Source organism: Dromiciops gliroides, chromosome 3, assembly GCF_019393635.1.
Source record: "Dromiciops gliroides isolate mDroGli1 chromosome 3, mDroGli1.pri, whole genome shotgun sequence".
NCBI classification, from domain to species: Eukaryota; Metazoa; Chordata; class Mammalia; order Microbiotheria; family Microbiotheriidae; genus Dromiciops; species Dromiciops gliroides.
Window position 1 is genome coordinate 288,054,676 of NC_057863.1, and position 14,218 is coordinate 288,068,893.

The 14,218-nt window shown below is 36.7% G+C and overlaps 1 protein-coding gene across 1 annotated transcript in view; it reads left to right on the forward strand.

Annotated features, from left to right (window-relative positions):
* Positions 1 to 14,218, forward strand: part of DMD (dystrophin) — a 2,325,391-nt gene that overhangs the window by 1,555,148 nt on the left and 756,025 nt on the right. Inside the window, 1 exon segment of the mRNA XM_043994767.1 lies at positions 11,493 to 11,725. Coding sequence (XP_043850702.1) covers positions 11,493 to 11,725 — 233 coding nt within the window.

The window sequence follows — 14,218 nt, forward strand, 5'->3', positions numbered from 1 at the left end:
AAATCCCGCCTCCATCTCTTACCAATTGTGAGACCCTGGGCAAACTCCTCTCAGTCTCAGTTTCCCCATCTGTAAAATGAGAGAATAGCACCTAACTCACAAGGTTGGTTTAAGGATCAAATGAGAAAATGCATGTAAAGCACATTGCAAACCTTAAATCGTTTTAAGTTAGCTATTGTCACTTCTAAAATAAAATATAAATTCCTCTGTTTACCTTGTAAAGCCCTATGCAACCTAGCCTCAATCTGTCTTTGCCAACTTTGACAATACACTATTGGATGTTACTTTCTCCTCTTGCATTCTGCAATCCAGTCAAACTGATCTTTTCAGTTTTCCTCACACATACCATTCCATCTCCTATCTGTATGCCTCTGCATGAGTGGCCTAGAATCCACTATCTTTTATGTTATGAACCTAAGTTTTTAGTAGCATCTGAAACAAAATATTTATTGTAGTGTATATATAAAAAATCTGAGAGTGAGTATTAAAGCTAAAAGAGGTCATATTATTATCACATACCGGCACAACTGAAAAGGGAGGAGGCAACTAAAAATTGAAGACCCACTGAGAACAACAGTTCCTTGTTGACCTTGAGGCACAGATTCATAGCAGCTGCTTCCCTTTAGGCATTCTCAGAGCAGCTGTTCCAAACCTTTTCTTCTCTCCTCAAGCCTCCCACACAGCTCCCTCCTTCACCCTCTGCACTGATAACCTTGCCTCTGAAAAAGTACACTGAAAACAATTGAGACCATAAGTCTCTCTTCTCCCTTATCTGATGGATGATGGTCCCCCACTATCTCTTCATCCTCTTCCATCTCTGATAATAAAGTGCTCTTTCTGCTTACCAAGGCCAACCCCCTCTTCATATGTGGTTGATCCTATCCTACCCATATTTTCCAACATATTGCCCTTACCATCACCTGCACCTGCTCTAATCATCCATCCCTCCCTATCCACTGAAGAGGGAAAAAATGGTCATTTACTAAGCTCATACTATGTGCCAGGGACTGTTCTAAATGTTTTATCAATATTATCTTATTTTATCCTCACACCAGCTCTGGGAGGAAGGTGCTATTATTACCCCCATTTTATATTTGATGTATCTGAGGGAGACAGAGGTCAATGAATGGCCCAAAGTCATTCATCTATTAAGTGTCTAATGTCATATTTGACCTCAGGTCTTTCTGACTCCAGGCCCAATGGCTTTATCTATTCTATCCATTGTAGCACCTAGTTGCCTCATTGGCTAATTCCATGCTCCAGAACAAACATGGCCACAAAATCTCCATCCAAAAACAAAAAAATAAATTATTAAAAAAAAAATTTTTTTAATTTGCTGGATCCCAGCTTGCCCTCCAGCTCTCATTCCACACTCTCTTACCCTTCTCAGCTAAATGCCTTAAAAAAGCAGAATACATTTGGTATCTTCATTTCCTCTCATCTCACTCTCCTTTTCTAACCTTATACAATCTGGCTTCTGACCTCATAATCCAAATGTAAATGTTCTTTCCAAAGTTGCAGTGATCTCTTTGTTCATTGCCAAGTCAAATGGCCTTTTCTCTGTCATTATCCTTCCTGCCTCTCCCCAGTATTTGAGGCCGTTGAACACTTCCTCCTGGATATTCTCTCCTTTCTAGAGTTTTTGTGACTCCTCTCTCTTAGTTTTCTTTCTTGTCTGACTTCTTCTCCATCTCTTTTACTGGTTCTTCATCATCATCATTTCCACCAACTGTGGGTGTCTGTCCATCCATTCCCCTAGCCTCCCCCTCACTTATCTTTTCATTCTATAGTACCATTCTCTTATAATTTCACATAAGTTCAATTAACATCTCTGTGCAGATGATTTCCAGATTTTTATTGTTGTTGTTGAGTCGTTTCAGTCATGTCTGACTCTTTGTGACCCCATTTGGGTCACTGAACCTCTGTGTGCCCACTCCATTGGTGAAGGAAATGATAAACCACTGCAATAAGTTTACCAAGAAAACCCCATACAGGGTCATGAAAAGTCGATACAATTGAACCACAACAAGTTCTGACTACACACTGTAACGATTGGAATGATGCCACCTGCTGGAGACTTACTGTAGAAAAGCTCCGCCATGAGGTGAAGGTCTCTGAGGGCAAGACCTTGAGTCTTCTCTTTGGCATCAGGAAGTGACATTTGCTTGTGGGAGGAAGAAGGGGGAGCCTGACGCTCTGACTCTCTCTCTTTCCTGTGGACTCTGGTGGAAAGCAGAGCTAGAAATGCTCTCTCCCTTTAATAGATAGAGTAATCTAGGCCTTTCTCCCTTTACAAAATTCTTATTCTCCTTAATAAATGCTTAAAAGTCTAACTCTTGCTAAAGCTTATAATTTATTGGCAACCACTCATTAGATATTTTAGACAGTATAGCTAGAATTTTAGCCTTTACAACACACACATACAGACACACACACACACACACAGAGTAAGTATAAGTAGCTACCTATTATGTCCAAGATCAAATACAAAGTTCTTTGGTTGGCATTTAAAGCTCTTCACAACATGGCCTCTTCTTACCTTACCAATCTTCCAACATTCTTCTCCCTTTCCCTTACTCTGTGATCCAGGAATATTGGTCTACTTGAGATTCCTGGGCCTGCACACTCCATCATCTATCTTCATGCTTTTACACTATTGTTCATAATGCCTGAAACATTCACTTGGACTCTTAGAATCCCTGCTATCTTTTTAAGACTCAGCTTTCTTCCAGGAAGTCTTTTGGGTCTTCCCTTCCCAACTGATAGTGCCATCACTGTTAAAGTTACCCTTCTTCTCTATCTATCTTGTATAATCTGATTTACATTTTTTGTATTTACCATTGGAATGTAAGAAGTTCGTGAATTGCTTTTTTCTTTTTCTTTGTATTCTCAATTCTTAGTATAGTTCTTATTACATATAATTAATATTTAATAAATGTCTGTTTATTAATGGGATGTTGATTCCTTGTGCTTAGTCATATGGGTGGGGAGGGGTGACTGGGCTATGGAAAACATAACTAAGAGGAGCACCCTGTCACAAGCCCTTCTCTCCAGGGAAGGGGTATCAGGCTAACATTTGGGTAGGACACAACATAGAAACAAAAGGGAAAACATCTGAGGAGCTCCCCCAAACTGCTCCCACTACATCAGTATCCTAACAACATTCTAGTCTCACTTGGAAGCAATTTGTAATTTTCTGACAGTGGCAAAGTAGGTGGTATTGGTGGGTGACTTCAAGAACAAAGCAAAAATACTAATAATGCAAATTACTTCTTCTAACATAAAACTGCTGAATGATGGCTGTTGTTGACAAAGAGTAGCTATAGGAAATATTCAAGCCTTCTTGTCCTTAGCTACACTGTTTCCAGTGTAGGGATATGAGAAATCATTTAGTCCAACCCTTTCCTTTTTACAGAGGAGGAAAATAAGGCTTAAGAGGATTAACTGACTTGCCCAAGTTCACATAGCTATTTAGTGGCCATGTTGAATCTAGAATTCGGATTTTTCAAATTCTTAGGCTTGTACTTTTTTCCCTTGGTTAAGAAATTTGATAACAAAATTACTCTAAACTCACAAAAAACTACCAACTACCAATTTATCTTCATTTGAGTAATACTACAAAGGAAATATCACAAGATGCAAGGAAGCAGTGTTATACCTGCTTAGTACTCCATATCTTAAGCCTGTCTGTTCTTATAGGGCAGAGTTTATATCCAACTCCTTTTAGAAACATTTTTTTTTTTTAGTGAGGCAATTGGGGTTAAGTGACTTGCCCAGGGTCACACAGCTAGTAAGTGTTAAGCATCTGAGGCCAGGTTTGAACTCAGGTATTCCTGACTCCAGGGCCGGTGCTCTAGCCACTGCGCCACCTAGCTGCCCTGAGAGTCAAAATTTTTAAATGGTGAATTTGAACTTAAAATTAAAGAACAATTTTTGGCTATGAAGATATTTAAAAGTCCCCAAAATGTGTTTTACTAAGATTGCTTTTCTTAAATTGGAATGCAGATAGCTTACAGTATCTTGAACCAGTGACCCAAAGCAGTCTAAAATATATCCCTGTGCTCTTAAGTCAAGGTGCTGTTTTCAGGAAGTCAGTGTTTAAAGCTACTTGAAAGACTTCCCTTTTGCAGTCTCTTTAGTGCATGTACAATTCTAATACTCTGCAATTTAGGAAAGTAGACATTTTAAAAATACACAAAATGAAGCATATAAAGGATAAATGAGTCCTCCGCTTTCATGAAGCAAAGCCTAAAATAGAATATGTGATTTTTCACTTTCACCAACTAAAGTTGTGAATCAGAGAAGACCCATATGAGGAAACTTCAAAGAAAGCATCAGATTTTACAAAACAAGTTAATAATGGCTTTTAAGTCCTAACGTAAGTGAAGATTCTTGTCTGACATCATTTTTTTTTCTGTATCCAATTACATTTTCTCTAAACGAGAGTAATAATTTGTGAACTGTTTTTGAAAAAGAAAAGAATACTCTCCTAATCTCAATTCCTTTCAAGCTACAAAAGCAAAATCCAACATAGTGGATTGCAATCATACATTAGTGTCTATTACCATAATTATTCATGCTACCATTTTAGTTTGTCAAACACAATCTATAATAGCGATTTTGATCTTGATTTTCTTTCTTTAATTGGAAAAAAAACCCAACAAAGTTCTTGGTAGTCATTTATTTTCATTTTAAAATGGCAGAGTAACAGACAATATTGCTTTGTACTGTAACCATGGGTGGTGACTGCACTTTCATCAGCACAGATTACAAATCCAGGCGACAATCACAATTGTTTTTTTCTGACTAATGATACAATTTGTTTATCGCATCTCAAAAATATGACAAGGCTGGAAAAGAATCTAGTCTGTTATTTCAAGCAAAGTTATTCAAAAATGTCATCTGAGAAAATGTCATGCACATAATTATTTAAACAAAACACATTACATATAAGGCCTTGTAGAGAAAAATAAATGGATTTATGCATACAAAGGCATATATTAAATTTATACTACACACACTTATACTTACATACACATAGAAATATTATGTCACTCATTGAAGTGGGTTTTCTCTCCAACAATACACATCACAAATTGTCTGCCTATATTATGATGTCATCTAATAATGTCCTTCCATAACTTCACTGCATAGGATCCACATATCACCTTTCTTAAATTCTTTGATATCATAGTTAATCAGTAAATAAACATTCATTATGAATCTACTATATACCAGACATTGTACTAAGCTCTGGGGATACAAAGACAGCCCCTGCTCCCAAGGAGCCTCAGTTAAATATAATAATATAACTAACACAATAATAGTTATACCTCACTTATCATGTTTTCATTTGCATCTGATTCTTCATGACCCCATTTGGGATTTTCTTGGCAAAGATAATGGAAGTGGTTTGCCATTTCATTCTCCAGATCATTTTATAGTTGAAGTAACTGAGGCAAAGATAGTTAAGTGACTTGCCATGGTCATACAGCTAGTAAGTGTCTGAGGTCAGATTTGAACTGGAGAAGATGTCTTCCAGACTCCAGGTTCACTGCTCTGTCCACTGTACCACCTACCTCCCATGCTCATCTTCCCCCACCTCAGTACATTTCTTTGATGAAACTGACACTTACACACACACACACACACACACACACACACACACACACACACACACACACGCTTCATTTTGGACAAACCAGCATAGGCCAGTACACTGTACCATCATCTAATCCTGATTCCTCTTTTCTATAAACAAGAATAAGAGTCTAATCAAAAACCTTGCTTAAATCCAAATACATTATGCTACTTTCCCATTATTTATCAGTCCACAAACATTTTTAAACAGGAAAGGAGGTGAATTCAGCATGAATTGTCTTAAAGAGACTATACTGATTCTTAGAGACCATTGCTTTCTTTCCTTGGTTCTCACAAGTACTATGGTTAAAAATTCATTCTAGAATTTGGTCAAACATTGATATTAAGTTTTGCTAGTTTTCAAAATTTTCTAAAAATTTTGCCTGTCTTCATTCTTCTAGAATTCAGCAAACATTGTTTAAGCACATTCTATATTCAATGTTTTGGAAATACAAAGAAAAAAATGAAACCAGTCCTTCCCCTTGGAATTTATAAGTTTTCTGGGATTCTAATTGTTCTGGGATCACATATGCAAAGTCTTTCGGTCCCCAGAAATTTAATTTATATGAACTTGGAGATGTAAACCCATTTAAAGTATTGTGGAGACCAATTTTCAATTGGGGAGTGTTAGCTAAGAGGCTCACCGCAATATTGGGGCAAGGAAGGAGATCAGCAGCCTCCCTCAAAACAGAACAGGATTTATTTTAACAAGAACGAACTTAAAAAAACAAACAAACAAAAACAAACAGGATCAATAGGATCAAGGGAAAGGAAATAAAATGGGGAAAGGGAAATTATACAACCTGAGAAAATACCACCACCCAGGAATCAGCTGAGAATATGCAGCAGAACGGCTGTCGCCTTCCAGCTTCCACCTAAAATGCCCAATTCTCCTCCCCCAATCCCAGAAAACCCCATATCGCCCCAGCCAATGGGATGGCTGCTCTGATAGTCACATGACTCGCCTCACTAGGCTTCCAATCATAATTTTGCCAGGCCCCTGTAGGCGTCAGCGAGTGGTGATGATGTGAGGTGCCAGCGCCATGGCAATGGCTACAACCAATGGGTGGAGCACTGTGCAGTTTGCGGAGCCCCTGGCCAGTGCAGGCTGAGGCATAAAAACCTCAATTAACAATTAATTCTTTACAGTATCTATGTGTTCTCTTACTATTCCATCACTTATCCTCAGTTTCAATTATATATTTATTTTATACTCTCTGGTTTAAATATCATTATCCATGATAAATTGTATAGTACTTATTTACAATGTTTTATAAGTTTTGTATCATTTTTGGCTTTATCTTTCTTCAAGTCAAGTCAACAAAAATAATAAGTGCTTACTGGGAATACAAATACAAGCCAAAAGAAAGACAGTGGAAAGACAGGCCCTACCCTCAGGAAGCTTACATTCTAATGGTAGAAGACAATACATTAAAGGAAGCCAAGTGAGGATGGGGAGAGAAAGTCCAGAGGGTAAGGAATTCAAAGGTGCAGGCTGGAGAAGAAGGAATACATGGTTGGCCTGAGTGTCCTCTTTAAAAAGGATGTACTGGGAAGAACCAAACAATCAGAGGAAAAGTCTAAGGATGGAATGAGCATAGTAAAGCAAAAGAAATCAACCCATTGATAAGGTCTAAATATATATGCTTCATTCTGTACCTCTAATTTGTCATTTTTCTGCTGAGAGATGGGAAGCATCCTTCATCGGTTTCTATGAAGTTGTATATGATTGATGATTGCACTGATTAGAGTTTCTAAGTCTTTCAAAATTAATTTCCTTGGCAATGCTATAATTGTATAAATTTTTCTCTTGGTTCTATTCATTTTACTTTGCATCAGTTCATATAAAGCTTCCCAGATTTATCCAAAACCATCCCTTTGGTTATTTCTTATAGTATAATAATATTGTATAATATTCATATACTTTAATTGTTCAGACATTCTCCAGCTGACAAGAACTCACTTTGTCTTCAGTTTTTGGGTCCGTTTTCTCTTTATGTTATCTCTTTTGGTGCATATCTAGTAGTTATATCAGCAGGTATATCAATAGTCATCAAAGCATATCCACAGTTTAGGGAATTTTGAGTATAGTTTCAAATTGCTTTCCATAATGGTTGGGTCATTTCATAGAGCTAAGAATATATTAGTGTGCCTGTTTTTCCACAGTGCTCCCAAAAGCTGTCATTTTCCTTTTAAATTCATCTTGGCAATATTCTTTACCTTCACTATGTGCCAGAGTTCATATGTCTCCTCTGCAAGCTTTCAAAGTACCTGGAGTTTTATTCTAGGTTTCTTCTATCTAGCATCCTGCATTGCTGTAAGAAATAGCATCAATGATCAGATTGAGAAAGGTGGCTTTAACAAATCTTAGCTAATTCTAGTTCTAATCTCAGATATCTGTTCTAGAAGGATAGCACATCTTCCCACAACACATCTATGCCATTTAATAAGAATTCACCAATCAGCTAGTTGTAATAGAAATAGCATAGTACTGAGAGTTAGGAGGCCTCATTTCAGGTATGCTGGAGCCAGTTTGAACAGGTTTATGAGAGCCATTTATTTATTTATTTATTTTGCAGGGTAATGGGAATTAAGTGACTTGCACAGGGTCACACAGCTAGTAAGTGTCAAGTGTCTCAGGCTAGATTTGAACTCAGGTCATCCTGTATCCAAGGCTGGTGCTTTATCCACTGTGCCACCTAGCTGCCCTGAGGGCCAATTATGAAACTATCATTTTGACTATTTACACCTCATAAATCAGCAACCATTACAAGTCAGCACTTAATTTATTGTTTTGTTGATTGTCTAGATGTCAGAAAATGATGGACAAAATGTTAATAAGGCAGATTAAACCTAAAAGTCTATAGATGTATATTACCCTCCCCCTAAAAGATCTGATTATTAAACATTTACTAGTATACCAATGCCTAGGCTCTAGCTATTGCTCTGGCACAACTACCTGCAAATCACTTATTCCCTTGAGTTAAGCTTCCTAGTCACAAAGATCAAGGAATTGAAGTAGATAATCTCTAATTCCTTCAATATTGAAAATTCTTTGATTCTGTGCTCAGTCAACTATTGAACATCTCTTCATCTCAGGGTTAATAACAGGATTCTGGAAACTTGCTGGTACCTGTGAATCCTTTTTTATTTTATAAAGCATGAAGATGCTGTTTCTCCTTCCAAAGGTCCAAATTCTTCCCCTAAGGGAGGATCCCCATGCTTGTTGCTTAGCTCAGAATCACAGAAACAGGATTTAGGAAAGGACCTGATAGGACATGTAGTCCAACCTATAACTGAAAAGGAATACCATCTATAACAAGGATTCTTAACCTGAAATCCAAAGACCCACAAGGTATCCATGACTTTGGATGGGTTGGAGAAGGTGGGGAGTGCAATTTAATATAATTGTTTTCCTTTGTATTCCTAGTTTATTTTATACATTTGAAAATGTGATTCTTAGGCTTCATCAGACTGCAATCTGGGATCCATCATACACATAAACAAACACACACGCACAGAATTGTTAAGAACTTCATATAAAGAATAGAGGGTTTTTAAAAAATTAAATCTATTCCCCTTCTTTTCTTTTTTCTTTTTTTTTTTTTGCAGGGCAATGGGGGTTAAGTAACTTGCCCAGGGTCAAGTGTCTGAGGCTGGATTTGAACTCAGGTTCTCCTGAATCCTGGGATGGTGCTTTATCCACTGTACCACCTAGCTGCCCCCTCCCCTTCTTTTCAAGCTAGAGCAAATTGTATTTATAGTATTACAACTGACAGTAAGGTCAGGCAGGGAGATAAATGGAGCATATAGCATCAGGTTATTAGGTTTCCTTCAATTCCACACCTTTTTATCTCAAGTTTAACTGTAGTTTGTTGTGGCTCCTCTTTAAACTATGTGATAAACTCCCTACTGTCCACTAGGCTTCTGTTCCCACAGGTAAGTTACTAGCAAAACTATTTTTACTTGGGTGTTGTGCTCCTGTTAAACTGTTTGTTACACATTAACACAAATTTGTTCCAATAATTGTCCAATTACAAGATTTCCTTTCCCAAACCTAAGAGATGAGAAAAATAACAACTCTGAGAACTAAGAAGAATTTTCATTCATTTATGCCTCTATGAAGTACTATATCTGCATAAAGGACATTGTATTGCTTTCCCTAGAATTAAAATTAGAGCAGGATAAGTGTGCCTTTGTCCCAAGACACAAAATTTAGAGGGAACTTACAGCATTAGAAGTTTTTCCAAAGGTAGAAAAAGCAGAATTTAGTACCTTTTTGCCAAAAATAATTTAAGTACTGTGCCTAGAAGTCCTTTCTGTGTTTTTAGTCTTCACACAGCTCTCCTTGGGTGTCATTGTCTTCACTGTTTAGTTGTTCAACTAGCTTCCCAAGATCTCTCTGCAATTCAACCTCTCAGTTACCAGGGCTAGTTTTCTCTTAAGTCCAGTGAGCTCTCTTCTCTGCTGCCAGGGATCTCATTTATTACTCAAGGCTGTTTCCTTGAACTCCTACCAACTAATGAGCCTCAAACTACTAGATTGTGTTTCTTCCTCTTCTAAAGTCAATGTTGGGGGCGCTGGGGGCGGGGTAGGGACAGCTAGGTGGTGCAGTGGATAAAGCACTGGCCTGGATTCAGGAGGACCTGAGTTCAAATCCAGCCACAGACACTTGACATGTACTAGCTGTGTGACCCTGGGCAAGTCACTTAACCCTCACTGCCCCCCAAAATGAAATAAAATAAAGTAAATGTTGGGCACCATGGCAAATTGGAAGGGAGGGAAGGGGAAGAAAATCCCTCCCCCTCTCCATAGAGACCTATTCTATAGAGTCCTCCTATACTCCTTCAAATTCTCTATGGCTAGGTGGTTTAAAGGAAGTGAAGGCATATACTTTGTTGCAGGGATTTGTTTTGTTTTTCTTTTCTGATATAGAGAAGTGTGTATACTTTCTAAAGGGATCTGATGTGTGTTTAATACATTGTTGCTGCATTACCTCTGTAAAATTAAAGGGTTAAACTCCATGACCTCTTAGGTCTCTTTCAGCTCTGACTCTATGATCCTAGGAACATTTCTTTCATGTCTCCACATTTCTTTGACCATCTTTATTCATTATGATGCTTACTGTCAGCCAGCTTTGGTCATAGAATTCAAAATAGTAAAGTAATGCTTATTGGGTATTTGTTTTTACTTACTGGCCATAAAACAGTATTTCATGTCTCAACAATAATGGACTTCATTAGCTCTGGTTCACTAAGATTAATGATACCCATTTCCCCCTACTCCTAGCCATTTTTTATTACTAGTCTAAGTGGGGGAAAATGTGATAAACTGTTCCCAGTACAAATAATACTGCTAACACTAAGCAGTTTTTGTTGACCCTTGGGTCCCTCAGGGTTTGACCTCTGATTACAATTTATTCCTTACTAAAGGTAACAGTAGGGCAAATCCTATATATTATTCTAATTGTCTCCTTCATTTTTCTCAAAAGTTTAAGTAAACTTCATTCTTGTTCTGATTATATCTATTCATCTGGTCAATTTCTCATATAATTGTTATTGAAAAGAAACTATTTATGATAAAGACATTTTTTTCAGATTTGGTAAGCAAAATCACTTTGAAAATTGAATAATCAAGTGTGTATTAATTAAAATTGAAATCTATAGCTTGTCCTGCTATGTATGATACTATGAAAATACATATTTGGTTGGGAAACATATAATAATATAAATAATAGCTTGACTGCTATAGTTACTATTCAATTAAAAATAAATATGTTCTCAAAATGAGTGGTTTAATTCTAGCTCTATGTTCCTTACATTCTTCTTTTTTTCCCTCAAAAAATGTTTTAGCTCCTGGTCAAACTGTTACTGTGGTTACGCAAACTCTGGTTACTAAGGAAACTACCATCTCCAAACTAGAAATGCCATCTTCCTTGCTGTTGGAGGTACCAGCCCTAGCTGACTTCAACAAGGCGTGGACAGAGCTCACTGACTGGCTTTCCTTGCTCGATCGTGTGATAAAAACTCAGAGGGTGATGGTGGGTGATCTTGAAGACATCAATGACATGATCATCAAACAGAAGGTATGAAGAATAAACTATAAGAAGCTGACACAGATTTACTGCTGTTGTTGTTGTTGTTTTTCTTCAAGTTAATGATGGGAACAGGACAGGTCACTATTAGGGATTATTTACAGTCTGTTTTTAGTCAGCTTTCCCTATCAATCATCTCTTTCAGTTCCTCCCCAGACCCTTCAACTCATCACTGTCTTTCTAGCCAGTCTTTTTTGTACTCAAAGAAAAAAATAATTCTAATATTAGCTAAAGCAATGCAGAATTAGGAAGGCGTATGTCAAAGAGGAGGAAAATAGCATTTCTAAGCACATCTAGGTGGATAGAATTCAGTAAAACAAATGTGGGGGGTGGGAGTTCTGCCTAAATGATGCCAAATGACCCATTTGAAGTTCTGGCTTTTAAATGTTATTTTGGAATCATATACTTACAGTGAATTCCCAAACCAGATATAAACAATCTAGGGCTTACCCACTAGTTTAGTTTATTGGTGGTACTTTTTTCTTTCCATTGCCAAAGATAATTGAGAGTTGGATATAAATATAAAAGAGGGAAATTACTTAAATTGTGACTTATTTGAATTTAGATTCAAATATTTGAACTTATACAGCAGTAATAATTTCCCAAAAAGAGATTCCTAAACATTGTATTTCTCAGACTTATAGAACTAATTTTTCCCAGAATTATTGTTGAAAAGAAATGCAAGAAAACGATGATGGTGACATTCACATATTTAAAGTAGATATATAATATATATTTTATAATCTTGTGTGCTTAGGTAAAGTATTTCTGAAAGCCTTATATGTTGTCATTATCTTGCCCATAAAGATCTCAAGCCCATGAAAGGAAAAAGCAAAAAGTTGTATTGAATCATTGAGCTGTTACTGAACTATTCTCAGAAAATAAAAGGTGAAAAAAATGTAGAAATTGTATCAAAGAAAGTTTTTTAAAGTATGCAACAATTATATAACAGTAAAAGCAATTTGATAGTATGCATACTTTCATTAGATTCCAAATAAAAGATTCCAGTTTTTATGTAATCACTCGAGTTTTCATAAACAGATTTTTAGTAGTGTCATGATATTTTTTCTGGTGTAAATAAGCTGTCAGCCAAGTAATGGAACAATCCTAACTTTAATGTTCCTTCAAAACTCCTATGATAGCACCAGAGGGAAGGAAGATTATATTATTTCACTAACCTAATACTTTTTAATGACATCATTATTATTATTATTATTATTATTATTATTTTATAAATTAATTAAAATTATTATTTTATAAATTAAATATTCAGATTTATGTTAGTGTAAATTGTCCAAGGGATCTAGTATACATTTTCATATGTCTCATTATTTCCGGGATAAATATAATATATTCTACAAAAGGAATTATATATTTATCAGTCACTAAGCATTAAGCACCTAATATGTGCCAGGCACTATACCAACCACTGAGGATTGAAAGAATAAATTGAAATTGTCCCTGACCTCAGGAAGCTTATGTTCTAGTAGGAATAAATAACATGTGGCTAGATAAGGCAATATAAAATATAGACTGAGTCAGAAATGAAGTTTGGGGAGGCAAAGAGAAGTGCCAGCAATTTGAAGGCCTATTCCTTGACATTCTGAACCTGAGCTTTGAAGGAATTGAGGGATTCTGTTTTTTTGTTGTTGTTGTTTTTAAGTGAGGCAATTGGGGTTAAGTGACTTGCCCAGGGTCACACAGCTAGTAAGTGTTAAGTGTCTGAGGCCAGATTTGAACTCAGGTACTCCTGACTCCAGGGCTGGTGCTCTATCCACTGCGCCACCTAGCTACCCCAGGAATTGAGGGATTCTGAAAGGTGACAATTAGATAGGAGTACAACAAGCCTGAGACAAAACCTCGTGCAAAGTCTTGGAGAAAAGAGGTGGAATGTTATGTATGAGAACCAAGAAATGTTCCAGTTTGGATGAAATGTAGAGTGTGTGAAGATGAGTGATGTATAATAACCGTGGGAAAGAAGGCTGGTGTCATATATTGAAGGGTTTTACATGCCAAAACAGGAGTTTGTATTTCCTTTGGACATTTTTGGATGGGAAGGGACTTGGTCATATCTGTGCTTCAAGAGTATACATTTAAAAAAAAAAGAAAAAGAAAAAAATATAAAAATTTTAAATTCAAAAAAGAGTATACATTGACATCTGTGTGGAGGGTAGATTTGTTGAGGGAGAGATTTCAGGTAGGAAATTAACCAAGAGGCTCGTTGTAATAGTTCAAGTGAGAGGTAATGCTGACCTATACTAGGATGGTTATACGAGTAGAAAAATGTGAAGGCAAAATCAGTAATTTTGTGGAATAGTGGAATTAGTGCTAGATTTAGACTTGGAGGACCTGTGTTAAGATTCTGACTTAGCTACTAACTACTAATGTGATCTTGGACAAATCAGTTCTCTGGATTTAAGTTCTTCACCTTTAAAATTAGATATTTAGAGTAGATGACCTCTAAGGACCTTCCAGAACTAAGTC